The sequence below is a fragment of the Phallusia mammillata genome, chromosome 5, assembly GCF_965637545.1.
Source record: "Phallusia mammillata chromosome 5, kaPhaMamm4.hap1.1, whole genome shotgun sequence".
In the NCBI taxonomy this organism is placed as follows: Eukaryota; Metazoa; Chordata; class Ascidiacea; order Phlebobranchia; family Ascidiidae; genus Phallusia; species Phallusia mammillata.
The window spans coordinates 4,725,266-4,742,379 of NC_137256.1; the positions used below are offsets into that span (position 1 = coordinate 4,725,266).

General features: G+C 37.1%; 3 protein-coding genes across 8 annotated transcripts; all 3 read right to left on the reverse strand.

Moving 5' to 3' along the window:
- Positions 1-10: 10 nt before the first annotated feature.
- Positions 11-5,677, reverse strand: LOC145228472 (microfibrillar-associated protein 1-like). Its single transcript, XM_080093528.1, has 10 exons — positions 5,478-5,677; positions 5,303-5,412; positions 4,173-4,330; positions 3,838-3,988; positions 3,566-3,777; positions 2,867-2,975; positions 1,735-1,907; positions 1,156-1,315; positions 665-754; positions 11-358 (listed from the first exon to the last, which is right to left on the reverse strand). The coding sequence occupies exons 1-10, from the start codon at positions 5,572-5,574 to the stop codon at positions 176-178; spliced, it is 1,443 nt and encodes a 480-aa protein (XP_079949654.1). The 5' UTR covers positions 5,575-5,677; the 3' UTR covers positions 11-175.
- Positions 5,678-6,920: 1,243 nt separating this feature from the next.
- Positions 6,921-9,998, reverse strand: LOC145228473 (pseudouridylate synthase 1 homolog). 6 transcript variants are annotated; one of them, XM_080093530.1, is made up of 11 exons: positions 9,841-9,998; positions 9,549-9,720; positions 9,391-9,452; positions 9,141-9,326; positions 8,984-9,086; positions 8,779-8,907; positions 8,536-8,711; positions 8,333-8,471; positions 8,132-8,264; positions 7,365-7,473; positions 6,921-7,300 (listed from the first exon to the last, which is right to left on the reverse strand). In XM_080093530.1, the coding sequence occupies exons 2-11, from the start codon at positions 9,649-9,651 to the stop codon at positions 7,094-7,096; spliced, it is 1,347 nt and encodes a 448-aa protein (XP_079949656.1). In that variant the 5' UTR covers positions 9,652-9,720; positions 9,841-9,998; the 3' UTR covers positions 6,921-7,093. The 6 variants fall into 6 exon arrangements, with proteins under 6 accessions (XP_079949656.1, XP_079949657.1, XP_079949658.1 ...); XM_080093531.1 differs by having other exon boundaries at positions 6,921-7,297; positions 9,549-9,997; XM_080093532.1 differs by lacking the exon at positions 9,841-9,998 and having other exon boundaries at positions 9,391-9,449; positions 9,549-9,834.
- Positions 9,999-10,815: 817 nt separating this feature from the next.
- Positions 10,816-16,121, reverse strand: LOC145230166 (soluble guanylate cyclase gcy-31-like). Its single transcript, XM_080095544.1, has 16 exons — positions 15,915-16,121; positions 15,507-15,628; positions 15,242-15,352; positions 14,921-15,109; positions 14,144-14,284; positions 13,967-14,087; positions 13,832-13,907; positions 13,669-13,771; positions 13,474-13,609; positions 12,930-13,070; positions 12,555-12,858; positions 12,375-12,484; positions 12,189-12,312; positions 12,099-12,129; positions 11,972-12,024; positions 10,816-11,490 (listed from the first exon to the last, which is right to left on the reverse strand). Exons 1-16 carry the CDS (start codon positions 16,032-16,034, stop codon positions 10,943-10,945), a joined length of 2,430 nt encoding a protein of 809 aa, XP_079951670.1. The 5' UTR covers positions 16,035-16,121; the 3' UTR covers positions 10,816-10,942.
- Positions 16,122-17,114: the final 993 nt, after the last annotated feature.

Genomic DNA, 17,114 nt, shown 5'->3' on the forward strand with positions numbered 1-17,114 from the left:
TCAGACTTAGTGCAGTGAGTAAAATCATTTGCTGTATTTGTTCCAAGTAACTTCAACAGCCTTAAAAAAGTCAAGCAGTCCTTAATTGCCGGCGTTAAAACGTCCACAACACCCAGTAAATTGACCAGCGTCGACGCAGCAACAAAATCGTCATCAGCGTTTGTTACATCATGCATCACGTGTCCGTATGTTTTTTGGTGGAGGGACGCGCAAAATTTTGTTTCATGCCTCCTCCACGATTCGACATATATCGGTTGCTGCCAGCCACCTCTTGTGACCAGGGTGAGTCGTAATTTGTGGTGTCCTGGTCCACCAAATGCGTATACTTGGTCCGTCCCGAACGACCAAAGTTTTTCACCTAAAATAGAAAACGTTTTTAGGTGCAAACAAAATCAAGGTATGTGTTTATCAAAAACAAAACCGCCATAAGGTGTTATAAAAACAGTAAACGTCGATTAATCCGGCCCGGACAAAAAAATGTATACACGAACCATACAAAGTTTGAATCAACCAAATCCGGTTTAACCTAGGTTTATTGTACATGGTATTTCAGATGTTTCAAAATTTATCACTTTCAAGCATATTTTGTAACTATCTTTTTAGCAATAAAGAAACTGAACCATTAGGTTTTTGAGGCAAAAAAAAAATGTTCCCTTTTATTTACCTGCATAACTTTGGGTAGAATGGATTTGTCGAAATGATCTTCCAGTGTAGGTGCGGTGTAATCTCTTGCCAATACAGTTTCCTCTTCATTCTAAAAGTGCACAAGAACAGAATGCAATTTCCATGCCAGCATTTAAAAACAGTGGACGTCAATAGTTGTTTTATCCACAATGCAAAATGTACTCCCAGATGAAAAAAGTTTCATCTTAAAACAGCGGTCAAGAACCAACGGGTTTTTGAATGGTTGAACCGTTTACAAACATAAAATGAAACTTTTAGGCTAAAAAATGTAAATGTCAATGAACACGTTTTAAGAAGTCAAAACTGTTCTGGCGTAGAGGTATGTATGTTATTATACACATACTGCAATTTACCATTACTTAATGTACCTTTTTTTACAAACCCTATGCACCACTTGGTACTAAGTACCTGGAGAATACCATGCACACAGGTAAAAGAGTGTTGACCTGTAGCACAAAAATAGTGACTTACAATGTAGAAAGCACCACGGTGATAGTATTTCTGCAAGAACTTGTATTTTCCCTTGGGTGCTTGGTTGGGAACAACACGGGGGTTGTTTCTTAATTCCGCCCTTCTTTCTTCTTCTGTCATGTTGCGCATTCGCTCTATCTCTTCCTTTTCCCGTTCCAGTCTGAAAGTATAATAGAAAGGTTGTAACACTTACACGTAAAAGATGCATGAAACGTAGTTAACTTTACATCAGTGATTCTCAAACGCGGCTCTGGGGGTCGCATGCGGCTCTCAACCACTTATTTTGCGGCTCCCACCAAACCTTTAGAAAACCACCATAAATTGCTATTTTAGCTTTCAAGGGAATAATCTTTAGTGATTTTCTCAAGGTTTCATTGTTTTTGTGGCGCCCTACTCACTTAAAAAAGTACCTTTTGCAAAAAGTTTGAGAACCACTGGTTTACTCTGTTAAAGTATGCACGAAACTTTTAGCAAGTAGGCAATAACTTACTCCCAATAAAAAAAATTCAAAGAGTATATCTGCAGTAAAGTGAAACAAGAACATATTGGGTTTTGAAAAACACTATAATTTTCACTTACGCTTCTCTCTCATCTCGATCTCTTTTGATTCGTTTTAATTCCCGCACTTTCCAGGCCTCGTATTCGGCCTCATCATTTCCATCATCGGAATCAATTGCACCCAATGCAGCATCAAGGCTCCCTGTGGCAGCAGAATGAGCCTCTAGTTCAGCCCTGGCTTCCATTTCAACCAGCTATAAAGGCGTACATGAGATAAACAACTTCTTACCATATTTAAATAGGGGCCACACACATGCAATAGATCAGGGCTTCTCAAACTGTGGGTCGCGGCCCCAATTGGGGGCGCGGAATATAATTTTGCGGTAGGGAAACATTATGCGTTATTCTGTCAGTCACAATAAATGGTATATGTGCGCAGGTTTTTTTAAGGTTTGGTTTGGGTGACCGCTAAGTAGTTTTAAGAGACCGCAAGTGTTCATTTAAATACCAAAAAATAGCCATATTTGCAAAAAAATAGGCATAAGTCCAAATTTTGGGAAACCGCTGGAGAAATTTGGGGGACCGAAACGGTCCCCCAAAACACCTTAAAAAAACACTGTATGTGCGTACATTTATTGGCGGCAGAGACGAGTTTGTGCGGCCGTGGACATGTTTATTAGAATACATGCACTGGCGACAGTGACGTAAATAAAAACTCAAAATATTTTGATTTTTAAACTGCTCTAAACACATTTTGTGGAACTTAAAAGAGTATTACCAGCCTAGTAGCCATATGCGCCTGACTGATTTATGTCTATTGTGTGCAAACAATGCGAAAAAGCAGATACCACAAACGTGACAATATAGATTATGACGTCATAAAAGCTCAGACTGTCAATCTGTGCGTCAAGTTTTTTTAGGCGCCATTAGATGGTATATATATATATATATATATATATATATGTATATAATATAAGTATTTCTTTACATCAGTAATAAAACCAAAGCAAGCAGACAATTGGCGGCCGTTTGTGAAATAAAGATCTGTGGTGCGGCTGTCATAGCGAAAAGGTTGTGCACCCCTGGGCTATACCCATCAAGGGGCCGCGTAGAAATTTCTGTTTTGAAATGGGGTCGCAGAGCAAGAAAGTTTGAGTAGCCCTACAATAGATAATGGTGCCAATGTTTCACTTGAAAATGATTTGATACTCACTTTAACAGAGTATTTTTTTCTCTCCTCGGCAGCTTTCTTTGCTTCTAACGCCAACAATCTTTGTCTTTCTTCCTCCTTTTCCCGCTCCTGGATTGTCAGTCTATCCTTTCTGTAAATCAGTCATGTGTAGTTTAAGCAGGGTTGCCAGGTTGGCCTATTTTCGGCCAGAATCGCTCATTCTGGCCTTGATTCAGAGCCCTTGGGCGGAAAAACTTTAGTCTGGCCGTCTGGCCGAAAGTTTGGGCGTTCTCACACTTTTATCATGCGAGCACGCTTCTCAGCAGGATTTGACGCTTTTCAGTTAAGAGCAGTTATAAGTTTTCATCAACAACATTTGGAAGTCAATATAACACTTATTATCCAAAAATATTCAGAACAATTGCTCCATATTCTCCTTAGCAATGCAATAGGACACACAAACCGTCAAAATCTCCATCAACTTAGGTATTGTTTGATTTTGAATATAATGTGGTTGATAGGGATATTTCATAAACCTTCCTTTTTGTTAGGCCGGAAAATAGAAACAAAACATCCGACGTTTCGACGTCTCATTCATGTTATAAGAACGACTGTGTTGGGTCGCTGACGTTACCCTGATGGAGTCTGCAACGCTAAAACGTCGGATGTTTTGTTTCTATTTGCAGGTTATACAAAAGAAAATGAATTGATATAAATATATCGCTACGACAAACGACTTACTTTCGAACAAACACTGGTTTCAGCCTTGGTCCATCATCATCTTCTGAGTCAGTATATTCGGATTCTTCATCACTGATATATTCTTCTTCCATCTCTGTCTCCTTTTCTGCATCCTCTTCTTTTACATCAGTGGGAATTGCCAAAAGTTCCTCTTCAGCCCCTCGCTTTGCACGAGCTCTTTCCCGCAACCTTGCTCTGCGCTTTTCAATTTCCTATTAAAAGGGTTTTCAAAAATGAAAAAAACATAAGGGCGCAAATGGGTTTAGTTTAACCTCCTCATCTAGTTCTTCTTCATCACTGCTTTCTTCATCCAGTGCAACTGCGTGTGTAGCAGATCTTGTAGGTCTTTCAACTTCTTCTTCAGACTCTTCATCAGTGCCATGGGCTATAACTTGGGGTTCGTGTACTCTCCGTCTCTGAATCCTTACAAAAAAATTCAATAGAAAAATTGTGTATGCACATGTATCACAAACATATCTGCCAAACTGTATAATCTTTGTGTGACAAAAAGATTCAGCATGTTTTTGTCATAAACGTTAAAAATAAACTAAAGCAGAATGTGTCTAACTGGTCTAACAATACAAAGAATTTTTGCTGTTGAACCGACCTTTCTTCAACATCTTCATGGTCTCTTTGCATCAGGCGACGCAACCTTCTATCATCCACATTGTGCAAATCCACATCATTGTCAGCCCTATGTCGTTGATATCGAACCTGTGCAGATATTTCCTCCTCTTCATCTGAAGCCATCTCAGATTGAACAAACTGGGAAAAATATATATTTTTAAAACTGCTCTCTAGTGATGGGACGAGTACTCGGTATCGATGGTATCGAACGATTTCAGTGGTATCGATACTCGTACTCGGTATCGAAATATTTTGTTTCAGTTTTCGATACCAACGTGCGAGTACCAAAGGTCCATTTACACCTTAAGAATACGGGCAACTTTATGCCAATATTTCCTTCGGGCAGCACAAAATTGGAAAAAAGTTCCGCCAGTTTACGTATATCTTTTTCGCTATCACATGGAGATTACATTTTTCGGCATGTGTGTGTGCGTGCCTGTACCCCGGCCATGGTATCGAAGGTATATACATGTGGTACTCGTACTCGGTATCGGTACTCGCTTCAAAACCTGGTATCGTCCCATCACTACTGCTCTCAGTGGTACGACAAGTTGCATATATGAATTTTTGGTCAATGTCAAACATAAAAGCAATGAGGCACATATAACATGGAATTAAATAGTACATATTTTACCTTAAAATAAAATTCCAAATTGAATACTATAAATTGCAGTCATCTTACTACTCAGATATTTTGACAACTTCTGTACAACGTAAAATATTCATAATTTCATTTATGACTATGATGACAATAGATTTGTCACAACAAATTACACTCCAAGTAAAAATGCTTTATTTAAAGCAGTGGTTCTCAAACTTTTTTATTGTCGGGGCCAAATGGTATTTTTTAAGTGTGTAGAGAGCCGCAAAAAAACGAAACCTTAAGAAAATCACTAAAGATTATTACTTTGAAAGCTAAAATAGCAATGTTTGGTGGTTTTCTGAGGTCTGGTGCGAGCCGCAAAATAAGTAGTTGGGAGCCGCATGCGGCCCCGAAAACCGAGTTTGAGAACCACTGATTTAAAGGATTTCTTTATTAGTGGTAAATATTGACCCCAATAACTAGTATGTTCAAAATAGCAAATAACAATTTTAGTGATGGTAGTATACCTTCGCTGATTGTTCCTCATCAGAACTTTCATCCATTTCATCATCAGCCCAGTCTGGCCTCTTTCCAGCAACATATCTTTTTACATGGACCTTCTCCATTGACATCTCGCCTAAAATGCAATATGTAAACAATAATTTGGAACAGCTGTCAATATGATGCTAACATTCAACCCACCTTTTTTGTTGCGAACTGGCACAGCACCAGCTGTAAACATGATTGGTTGAGGCTTTGAAGCCTCTTCAACAATATGTTCTTGACCAAGCGTAAACATTGTGGCTTGTGGTTACCTTGCAACCTTTTTAAATTTACGCAATGATCTCAATGCTGCTAAATTATTAAGTGAATATGAAACCACTACAAAATAAAACAGCAGTTTGTGTTTTGACACAAATGTAAACACAGTGACAGTGGTTTTGATAGGAGACTGGAACAAAATTGATGTCTGAGCTATCACATTTTATTACAATAAATTCCATGAATTACATGGTTTTAATAGTAGTTACATAGATTGCCTACTTCACAGGAGCGTAATTTTGCCCTTACTTTCTGAGAACAAAACATTCTGCTGAACTTTATAAACACAGGCCAAAAAGCAACTTAAAATGTGCTTCCATGAAAGCAGTCACAGTAACCAAAACAAATGCTTACTCATTTGTCCAGATATATTTACTTGTTGCATAAATCACAGTTTGTTAAGTTGTTTTTATGGCATTCACTCAACTAATTGCTTTAATCACAAAGTTAGGATAAAAAAATGAACACTGCAAGGTGTGGAACTGTGGATGTGGACCATATCCTTATCCATCCCCAACTGGATCAACTGGAGCTTAAAAAATCAATCACCATTTCAACAACCTTCACACAAAACAACATTTTGCACTGATAAATATTGAATGAAGCGAACTGCTCCAACACTACTACAACAATTGCTAAAAACTGGAAAGATTTTCGTGTTTAGATACTGAACCTTGTCAGCTCGGTCATTCGATTTTAAAATAAAAATGGATGAGGCAAAAAATGTTTTTTTTATTTTTGAGCAAACAAACACTTCTATGGTTTTAAAATAGTTATGTTTTCGCCGTAACCCCTTACTGCCTTGCTCTCAGAAACTGAAAAATTTTTTCGACAAACATAAATGTATTCACGTAGGTGCTCATTTTGATCGAATAACGAGACCCTACAATGGAAATCGAAGCAACAGTTCGATGTGGTTTGGTAAGCGGTTTTTGTGACAAAAAACAGTTTTGATTTTGTTCAGATGCAGATTCGTGATACAAAACTAGTCGTTAAGACATTCTTCCAACCACTACGTAAAAAATTGGTTTGCGCCCTTTTTAATACATCTATAACCCCTCAACCTAGCACCAGAGTGAAGCTAGATCGCAATCGCGCTAAAACTAAAAAAGATACGGTACTGAAATTTTGACACAATATTCTACGCTTTTAAAGCGTTTCAGCGCACAAACTTTCAAAAAAAAATATTTCCGGCTTTGCAAGTGATCCCAAGTGTTTAGCTGTTTAGCAAAACTTCATACCGTTGTGTTATAATCTCGTCCACTTGTCTTTCTTTGCTCGAAAAAAAATTATGGGCAGATAATTATTCTTTTTTTGAAAAAGGAACCGATAGTTCGAGGTAAACCACATAACTTTACGCAGCTAAAAACAGGCGTTTTATTGCGTGTTGTCCATTTTTGCTCAAGAAAAACATTTGGACTTCTGTTTAATGCTTTTAAAAAGCAAGGATTTTGTAGATTTTTGTCAAACTAATATCTCCTTGGCTGTTACTTTGATCAGGAAACAGCTTCTGTTTTAGTCTTTTTTGCGGACGGTTCCAAAGGATCTTCAATGGGCAGAAGATTTTTTTCTGGGGGTATTGGCGGTTCTTGTGAATGCACATTTGTGTCAACTGGTTTCTCAGCTTCGATGACTGTTTCAACATTTTGATTGGAAGTTTCTGTTTTGCTCACATCCTCAGAACTTATAGCAGAAGAACTCTGCTGATTGTAATGACAAGGTTATTCAACAAACGTTTTTAGAAATAAGTTGCCATGACATACAAACCTTGGCCGCATTTATTTCTTGCCATTGTAACCTTGCCTTTTCCCCAGTGTAGTCATGGTTTTCCAGGGTTTCAAGCCACAACCTCATAGAATCATTTTCTTTGTTTTCACTGAAGGAAGCACAATTGAACCAGAATAATAGCAGTATGGTTAATTGAGAATCGCGTTTTATTGCAACAGTATCGTGAATCCCTAACTGTTGCCTATCATTTGTCAAGTAAATATTTCGGTTGCATACAATCCGCCTAATCGGGAATTTCGAATAAACGGGACCATTTTGAAGAAAAACAGACGTTACAATGAATCTCAAAACTTTCGTGAAACTGATGACCCACTGCATCTTACTAGAGTTAGTTTGAAGGTCTAGTGACAGTGAGCGTTAGCCCAGGTCTCAAAGATGTATTTATTTATCTTGACTACAAAAGCGAGAAAAGCCATCTCTGGTACTGTAGATAAGGGTCTTACGGAAGTGTAATTTAAATTTTAAAAGGCATTGTTATTTGTTAGTAACCTGCACGGCTTATATACTTTAGGGCAAAGGAAAATTTCAATTAACAGGGACAAAATTTTTGGCAAATTAGAGTTTTAAGGAACCAGATTCATCTTCATTTACAGTAGATGAGCACATAAATATATATATTTAACTATAAGAGCTAAAGGTATCAATCCTAGATAGCCTGTTTGTGAAAAATGTCACTAGCAAAAGTCTCAACCTATACAGCAACTGTACATAACACTTTACATTTTAGTCTAATTTAAAAGAATTACCGATAGATGCTTGGCATAATTTTGGATTTTAGAAATTCTCTTTGTTGCTGCTGGGCATCAAACTCAATCCCTCCATGCAGACTACCAAACTTTTTGTTGTAAGCATCATAATGAATTTGTTGCAAAACAAGACCTGGTGAAGCAAATATAAAACTTTAGCAGCTTACATTGACCAGCACCTGCTTGAAGGTGACCTGATACCTGTGCCAGGAGCTTTGGGAATGTCCTCAAGTGGTTCTGAGAATGCTCTTACATAATGGTCCTCACCAGCATGATTGCTGACCATTGCAATTAGTAAACCCATCATTTTTCTAATTTGGTGTAACATGAAACTTTGTCCCTAAGGAAATACTTGAATGTAAATGGAATGCAAGCACATACTCCAATGAAAAAACAAAACTGACTTTTATAAAACAGGTCATATATTGTGTTTCCTCAACCAAAAAAGGCTCTTCATAATAGAAATCTGTTATATATCTTTTGGCACTAGTTTCGCCCATTTTTTTACCGGAAGTAAAATTGTGGTAAGAGTGGGTTCCCTTAAAACGATACATGATAGAAGAGATATACTTAAGTTTCTCTGTAAAGTCAGAAAAATGTTAAAGTTTCGTTTTAGTAGCTATGTTAACTTGTTTAATCAAAGAAACCTGGAGTGATGCGATAGTCTTCGGCACCATTTTTGCCATCTGCAAATGCATATGTAGGCAATGTATATGAATATGTTCGCCCTATTGCATGCTTTTGGGCATTAAATCCCTGAGTGGTTCGTTTCACACCTGAATAACAGAAAATCGTTTTTCTGTTTACTTGTGTGCCATAAACATTTCAGATATACTTTTTGCTTTGACTTACCAAGAATAACTATGTTTGCTGGTAGGTGGCTGTTTATTAAATCAACAACATTGTCTGCTATTCGCAGTTTTAAAGAAGCAACTTGACCACATGTGGAAACACCCTGCATGAACATTAATCAAAATTAGGTCTAAAAAGTGGTTAACATATTTTTTACCTTATCAGTTCTTGAGGCACTTTTGTAGCACATTTTTTTCGGGTCTTCCAAACAATTTTCTGGAACTACTTTTGCTTTGATCAGAGCTTCAAATAAAGCACCTTCAATAGTTTTTATATCCCTGTTTCCTCTGTTTAAGGCTAATCCATGATAACCTGCTCCCAAATAAGCAAATAAAAGTGCAACCTACAAATACATTACGATTTGGTTGACAATAAGTCTTAAAAGTTTATGAAAATTGTAAAGGCACCTTTCTCTTGGGTCCACATACCAGATCAGCATGTTTTGTATCTGTTACTTCTTTGGGTTCTACTAAAATATTAATACAAAATGTGATTTATTTATTGGGAATTAGCAGTAAAGCATATACTTCAAACAAACTTGTCAAAATATTCTAAACAAACTTACCAACCTTGGTGGGCAATACAATCCTTGTCCATATTTTTGTAATGTTGTTAAACGTCGTTCGTATGTGTGTGCAAATTTGAAGATTTCTGCCTTGTATCCACATTTATTCATCCAACATCGATCCAACACTTTTACAATTTGACTATAGTAGCAAGTACTGGGCAGTGTAGCACTGCGCACACATGTAACTTTTGTTACACACGTGACTTTATGTTGTGGTTCCTACTTGAACCGTTGTGAACGCGGAGATTATTTTAAGCATATAAGCATGCCGTTTGTGACCTTAAATTACCTAATTAAGTGCTCTACGTTGCTCCTCCCAGAAAACAGAACTGCGGGAATGGACCGATGTCTTTCAACGCTGAAATGCGACGTCAGGGTCTACTTACTTTGGATTTTCGCCGAATTATAAACCACCCTACTGGGATTTATCTCATTTGCTGCTGGTGACTGTCAGTAGTGTACAGCGATGAATAGATTAAATTCAACATTTTGCGAATCATTCTCAAATGCTTGTGACGTCACGATTACCATTTGTTACAGAGTGAACTGCCAGTTGTTGATTTTCACACAAAGCCTACAAAAAGTTTGAAAGTTGTACAGGTAAGTCTGCCGTACCGTGCCTGTAATATACTTTCTTTACTTTTCTGAGGTACCAAAGCTTTGTCAAATCGGCGATTTTTTCGTAGATTCGTTTACGGATGAATAATTTGTTGTGATTCTGTCTAAGTTCTAAACCATATGTTATACTACACAACCTTAAACACAACCAGCGCAAAAGTGTCTTTACGGCTAATTTCATACCACAGAACGGTTTTAACTGGGTATGATCATAACATCACATTAACCAGTTAAATTATTGACTTATTATATCAAATTGTCCACACAAAATATTAGTAAATAATCTAAAAACACAAGATCACAATGCAATATAACTAAGTACCTGAAGTAGCGCCACAGTTTTTTTTTTTTTTGGAACAACATGTCTAATCATGCCAAACATAAGCATAGCTTACGATATCGCCTGGCGTCACAAGTGTGGTCCGATCGATTCGGTCGAATTCATTACGAAAAAACTACCCAATATTTGGTTTGGTTCCGAATCTAAACTCGTTGTCAACGAAATTTTAGGGCAGTAAAACAATTGTTTCATGGGTAATAGCTTACTTTTGATCAAAATTTGGGAGTTAGTTTACTCTTGTTTTGATCTAGTGACGTTTGTTGTGTGTAATGAAAGAACAATCTTTTTTAGATCCACGTAAATATATTCAAACAGCTATTGTTACGTTTATTCCAGTTATTTACAAATCCAACAAACAACATTAAATCTTGACAAAATAACACAACGAACAAAGTCGAGAACACATTTGCACGATGCTAAAAAGCTTACAAATTTACATAATAGCGCACATGGACGAACGGAACGTAGTCATAGTTTGAATTCTGCCCTTCAGTGCTTTCTCCATGCACAGGCCGACCTGCTGAACCTCATTGGACAAGCTCTGTTTCTTGTTTGACTTCGGACTGATGTTGCTTTGAGTGCAGGCAAGGAATGCCTCAGTCTCAAGATGCATGTTTCGAAACAGACTTTTGCAATGGTCGTCTGGCATGGTGCCTGTCACTGGCTTGGCTGAGAGAATCGCATTGTTTTGTCGAGTTATGACATTCAATGGTGACCTAATGCCGATTGATTGCATCAAATTCTCGTACGCAAAAACATAAGTTTTGTCCATTCCTGTTTTTTTCTGTTGATTTTTGGCTTTCGGGTGGTTGGTATGGTCGGGGGTGTTCGGGACGTCGTTTTTATCGACCTGGTAAGGCAGTTTACTTTCTATTACTTCGATGCTTAGTGTAGCAGCGAGTTTTTTCTTCGACTCGTTGCAAGATGTTGACTCCGTATTGATCACTTCATCAACAGGCCGTTCTGGTTTTCCTGCTTGCTCTGTGCAAAAGGACGCGCAAAATAAACAACACATTAAATTAAACTAACCCTGGCCACATCGACAGAAAATAGACCGATTATTGGCACTGATGTACGGTATTTTCATCGGCTTATTATTCTCAACGGATTACTTGATCAGCACAAACAAAGTTAGTTTAGGTTCAAAACAGTCGCGTATCTTTCACAAATTGCCAAATAGCGTATAACGGAGAAACCTATGCGTTTTTGGGCATATGAAAAAAAAAGGTGAATCACACCTAGATGTTTAGCATTATCAGGCCAAGAAACGATTGCTGGTATAAGACGAGTCTTTTCAAAAAGCTGAGATAATTCTTCAAATCGCGCCAAAAGAGTAAACATTGGTGACGGCATGTCTTTTACTTCATGAGTTGGCTAAATGCATAATTGACTATGGGCAAGCAATTTTGATCTTATTCTACATTTAAAATTTGATTCGTGCAAAGTTTTATATTACACCCACTTGGTTGGGCGTGTTCTATGGCGAGTCTTGGTGATGAATTGTAATTGGAGCTCCTGCAAGACACAAATTACGATTTGGCGTTTGCTGGTACTATTTAAACAATTTTTACAAAACCAAATGCACTCACATAATATGTGTTTCCTCGAAATCAAGATTTTCTACAAAATAAACGGTATTTTAATGGATTTGCACAAGAAAAGACATTTCGAAAACGAACCTTCAAGCCAAAATGTATTGATCATTCGTCCTTTTATGTTGATAATATCGTTTTCCGTCATCTTGTATTTGAGGTACGGTTTGAGGTATTCCATACAACTGTCGCTAATGTGAACTCTTTGACTCTGGAAATATATTCCAAATTGTATTTTTTTTTCTTTTTCATTGGCCAGACCAATAGACAAACCATGCTTGTAGCTTCAAGCTTCGAAGCAATGTGGACAGTGTCTCCAAATAAACAATACCGAGGAATTTTGTGACCCACCAATCCGGCGATCACCGCTCCACAATGCAGTCCTGCGAACGAGGGTAAACGATTTTATACGAATTTGCTCTATCGTTACTTCTGGCTGAACAAAAAACTCACCAATGCGTATTTGGATCGAGTTTCCAGAATTTGGATCCAAAACGCTTTTCACTTTCTCGAGCATTTCAATTGCCATATCTGCCATATTTTTTGCATGAAACTCATCGAATGTTGGAGCTCCCGAAACACACATGAACCCATCAGCCACTGTTTCGACCTTGTAAGTATTGAATTTCACACAAAGTCCGTCGAAGATTCCGACCATCATATTAAGGGTCTTCATAATCTCGTAAGGTTTAATGCTCTTGCACATCTTGGCAAAGTTGACCACATCACTGAACAATATCGTCACGTCAAGGTATTTCTGGAGGAGCGAGGGTTGTACATTAAAAACACTAAGCAAAAGTAAATTATTTCAAACCTCACATTCACTACCTCGCAAAGGCTGACTGAAGTGTTTCCTTGGCGCAAACTGCTTGCAATCTCCTTTGGTATCATACTGTACAGCAAGTCATCAATTTTGCGTTGATTGCAGCCAAGGTTTTCGATCATCTCTTCAAGACGGGAGTTTTTCCCCTTAAGTAAGATTTACATTTCACAAAATCGACCTATTTCTTAGGAACACTATACACGGAAGGAATTTGATCATAAACATTACTGCCAACGCTCTGATAATGACAACAGAGATTGTCGAAACGTCTGAACGATGTATTCTATATACACCAGTACCTTGGCAGTAATGTTTATGATCAACCTATTTCTACTTCAAACTTTAAACTGAAATCTGCAAGCTCGTTGCTTGGTGGATGAAGACAATTCTGAACCTTATGTCCATTGATTTAAGTTCATGAAATATGTTCTATTTGAATAAGATACTAATAATGATGTAAAGCCTATCAAGTATATGTCTTAAAACCTTAAGGAATGTTTTTCATAAACTTAAATCATGAACCCATATTTGTGAAATTTCGTTGCAAACCTGTTCCAGATCCAAAGCCAGTTTATACTCGGTGGTTTGCTGTGGACCGTGTAGTACCATGTCTCTACTTAAATCATGAAACGTCAAGTCGTTTACAAATGTGCCGAGGTCGTGCATTTTGTTCAAGTCATCCATCCTTTAAACATTCAATTGTGTAAATCAAGTAATTTCTTAAGCTAGGCTTACATTACTTACATGAAAGTTGCCAAAAATATGACGAGATCCCATTCTTCAATATACAACATTTGACCTCTGAGTTTGATAAAATGTGTTGTATGCATCCGAAAATGGCGTAAATCTAGCAAAGTTTGAATCGGGTTAAATTGCTATTAATTTGATTATCATTTGTGAATCATACTTTCATTAACTTTATTCGATTTTCCTGTTGATTTCACGGAAGTCAATTCGAATACGTTGTTTGCATGAATGCGTACCTTAAAAAGAAAAAAAAATCGTATATTATGGAAAAAAATGATTCCACAATATTACTTACATTGTCCCATGTTAAATCACATCCCAATGGCCGTGTCATGAAAAATGTTTCATTTAATCTTTTTCTTTCCAGTCCTTTGCAAATAATATCTAATCCATGACCTGTGCTCAAGATCAGGAGTCTGCACAAAGATTGGCATGTCAGGTTATTGAATCATTGTAAGTAGCTGCGGCATACCGTTCGTCAAATACCACGTGGAAAGGGAAAAGTTCAAAAAATGCATTCATGGGAAAGATTAGGTCGTTTTTGCCTCGAATAGCCCGCTTTGTGCTGACAATCGATTGACGTGTTATATACTCGGTGTTCTTGTAGTCCAACCTGTAAAAACACCCAATTGGCCAAATTCTTTGTGTTTTTAATTTGCAACACCAAAATATTCAATATTAATAATAATTGACGAAGCGACAGTGCTTCCTAATCAGAATCAGTGGCATCATCAGTCGTTCTTATTCAAATAGAATCATGTCTACTATTTCCAGGAAAGAACCTGTAACAAACACTATATGTAAATTTGATTCTATTTGAATAACGACGATCGATGATGCCCTACGGGCGAAAAATGTATCGTTTTACACTATTGTTGACTTAGTCCTATCAGGAATCACTGTTGTTTAGTCAATTATTGTTACAGAAAATTACACTTTTAATCAGTGATCGTGGACATATCTACTATTTGTGTTTTATCTTCATTTTATTGTTGTTTTATTGATGGTTTTACAGGAACTGACGATGCCAATAGGCCAAATATATATTTATAAGTATTATCGACTGATTCTGCTTCGTTGGAAACCTGTTTCCATATTTACAAATATACTTGGAAAAAACGGTGATCGTCGATAAGTATGCTGCCTGTCAGAGGGTCAGATACCGCTCGATGAAATGATTAGAAGTATTTGTGGAAAAGATCGAGAACAAACACTAAACGTTACTTTTCCAAATATTCAATCGAGAAACCTGTAAACAGCCAACATTGCGTCGCCTGTAAAGCCGTGTTGGGTGATTTGAATGGAAACTTTAATTGCAAAAAACTTCTGGGCAATTGCGTAAAGAAGGCCTTGAACGTAATACATAAAGCCGGTGAATGTTCTTCGGCTTCGGTAATGAATTTCAAGTCCGTTGCTATCCTCTGCAGCAACATGAAAACTACAAAAAAATGTACATGTTTTGTTCAAACGGTTTGGCCAAAGTGACTGGAATTCAGATCCACATCAATAAGACGTTGGACGTGTTAGAATTGTTTTAAGCTTTTTACCCGAAACATACATAAACCCTCACCTTGGTGCCTGAATTTCATTAAAAGTTGTTCGATAATACTCATGCATACAGTCCAATCCAATCAAAAAGTCTTTGAAAGTTCTTCCCAGTACTTTGGTGATTCGATCATTTCTTGTAGATCAATAAATCGAAAAGTAAAATGTGCTAATTACGTTGGGATTTTTAAAAACATACATTTTTAGTTGATAAAAAATATAAGGGTTTGCTTATTTTTTACAATCCTGTTTTACTTTGTAAACTTTGTAAAAAAACTTTTTTCGAATACCGAATTTGTGCAATGTAATTGATGAAATGGCGTCCTGCTGATTCCATAATCGTTTCAATTGCGATTCCCGTAATATCGCTGGTAGCGTTTGCTATCATTGGGATTAGTTGTTCATCGTAAATCTGTTTGTGTCAAAACGGATAAACATTAGAGATGTACCAAATATTCGGTTTGCCGAATTTATTCGGCCGAATCGGCCATGTTGGCAAAGATTCGCTTTCGGCGAACCCACATTAAATCGATTCGATACTTATATTATAATCACCACAATAGAACATATAATCATTAGTAGCCTAATTTAAAACAGTGCTTCTAAGCAAAAAATTGACAATATATTTCTGGTGCATTTTGCCCAAAACATTGAACTTAAAAAATACATTAGATTTCTAAAAAGTATATTAGACTTACCTTGTGTGTTGTAAACACTGTGCTTGAAATATCAGCAGTTCCAACGACACTTTGCCAAATCTTGTCGCCGTAAACATGCTTTATGCAGTTGGCCATACTGTCTAAAATTAGCCCATACATCTTCAAACCGCTGCTTGTTCTTCGGGCTATACAATGTGATTTGTAATCTGAAAAATTGTAAAATTTTGTATTTGCTACAAATAAAAATTGTTGTTGTTTTCAACATGCAATCACAGCGAAATGAGTGGGAAAAGAAATATGTTGAGCGCCCTGCAATGATCGACGGTATTCTGTGTTTGACGTAACACGGGATTATTTTTCTGCCACCGCCACCCGCACAGTTAAATCCACAGAACAGTCAATAGTGTTGTTCTGCATTTGATAGATTTGCGCACGTTTTAATTATTGGCACGTCAAACAAAGGCGTATCGTCTTTGAGTTTTGTGTTGTGCAGCTATCGCGAAAAAAGATTGCTAAAATGGCTCTGCATGTGGACGCTTGTAAGAATACTAGTCCCAAAGTACAAATATATATTACAATGTTATTGTAAATACAAACTTTCACCCCTATCTTAACAGCCCTATCTGTCATCATCAGTATATTGCGTATTTAGAGTAGCCCCTTTCGTTTGATTTGAATTCATACCTCAGTACTTACTCACACTTTGGTACAATGCGCATCGTCGGCCAGTGGCGCCTGCGTGCCCTAACAAATACGTAGGAGATTATTATTCTATGTTTATTTTTCACTAAAATTCTACTAACGGGTTAAATTGATTATAAACAGGTTAAATTTCGTCTCTCTTGCTGTTAATTTAAATTACAGTGCCCTTTTCGACCTCTATCAGAAATTAGCAAACGTTTCGTGATTTGAGTTCATATAGCTCCACATTTGCCGCTAATATAGAATGTTCACACTCAAGAATTGCAGTCATACATTCATATCTGTAATAGCCTAATTACCTAAGGGCAAGAGTAAGGAGTACATGTGTAGCGTTTACCTCGCTACACATGAAAGGAAATTGAAAAATCGCTTTCTGTAATGTGTTTAATTGTTCAAATCAGATTCATGACTCAACAGATTAAGAAACGCAGAATCGCTGACCTCCAGATATTAATCCAAAAGAACTATTTAAAAATTATTTGAAATTACACAGGCGAATGTCGACTGGTCAAAGAACTTTTACGTTGTAAAGAACGT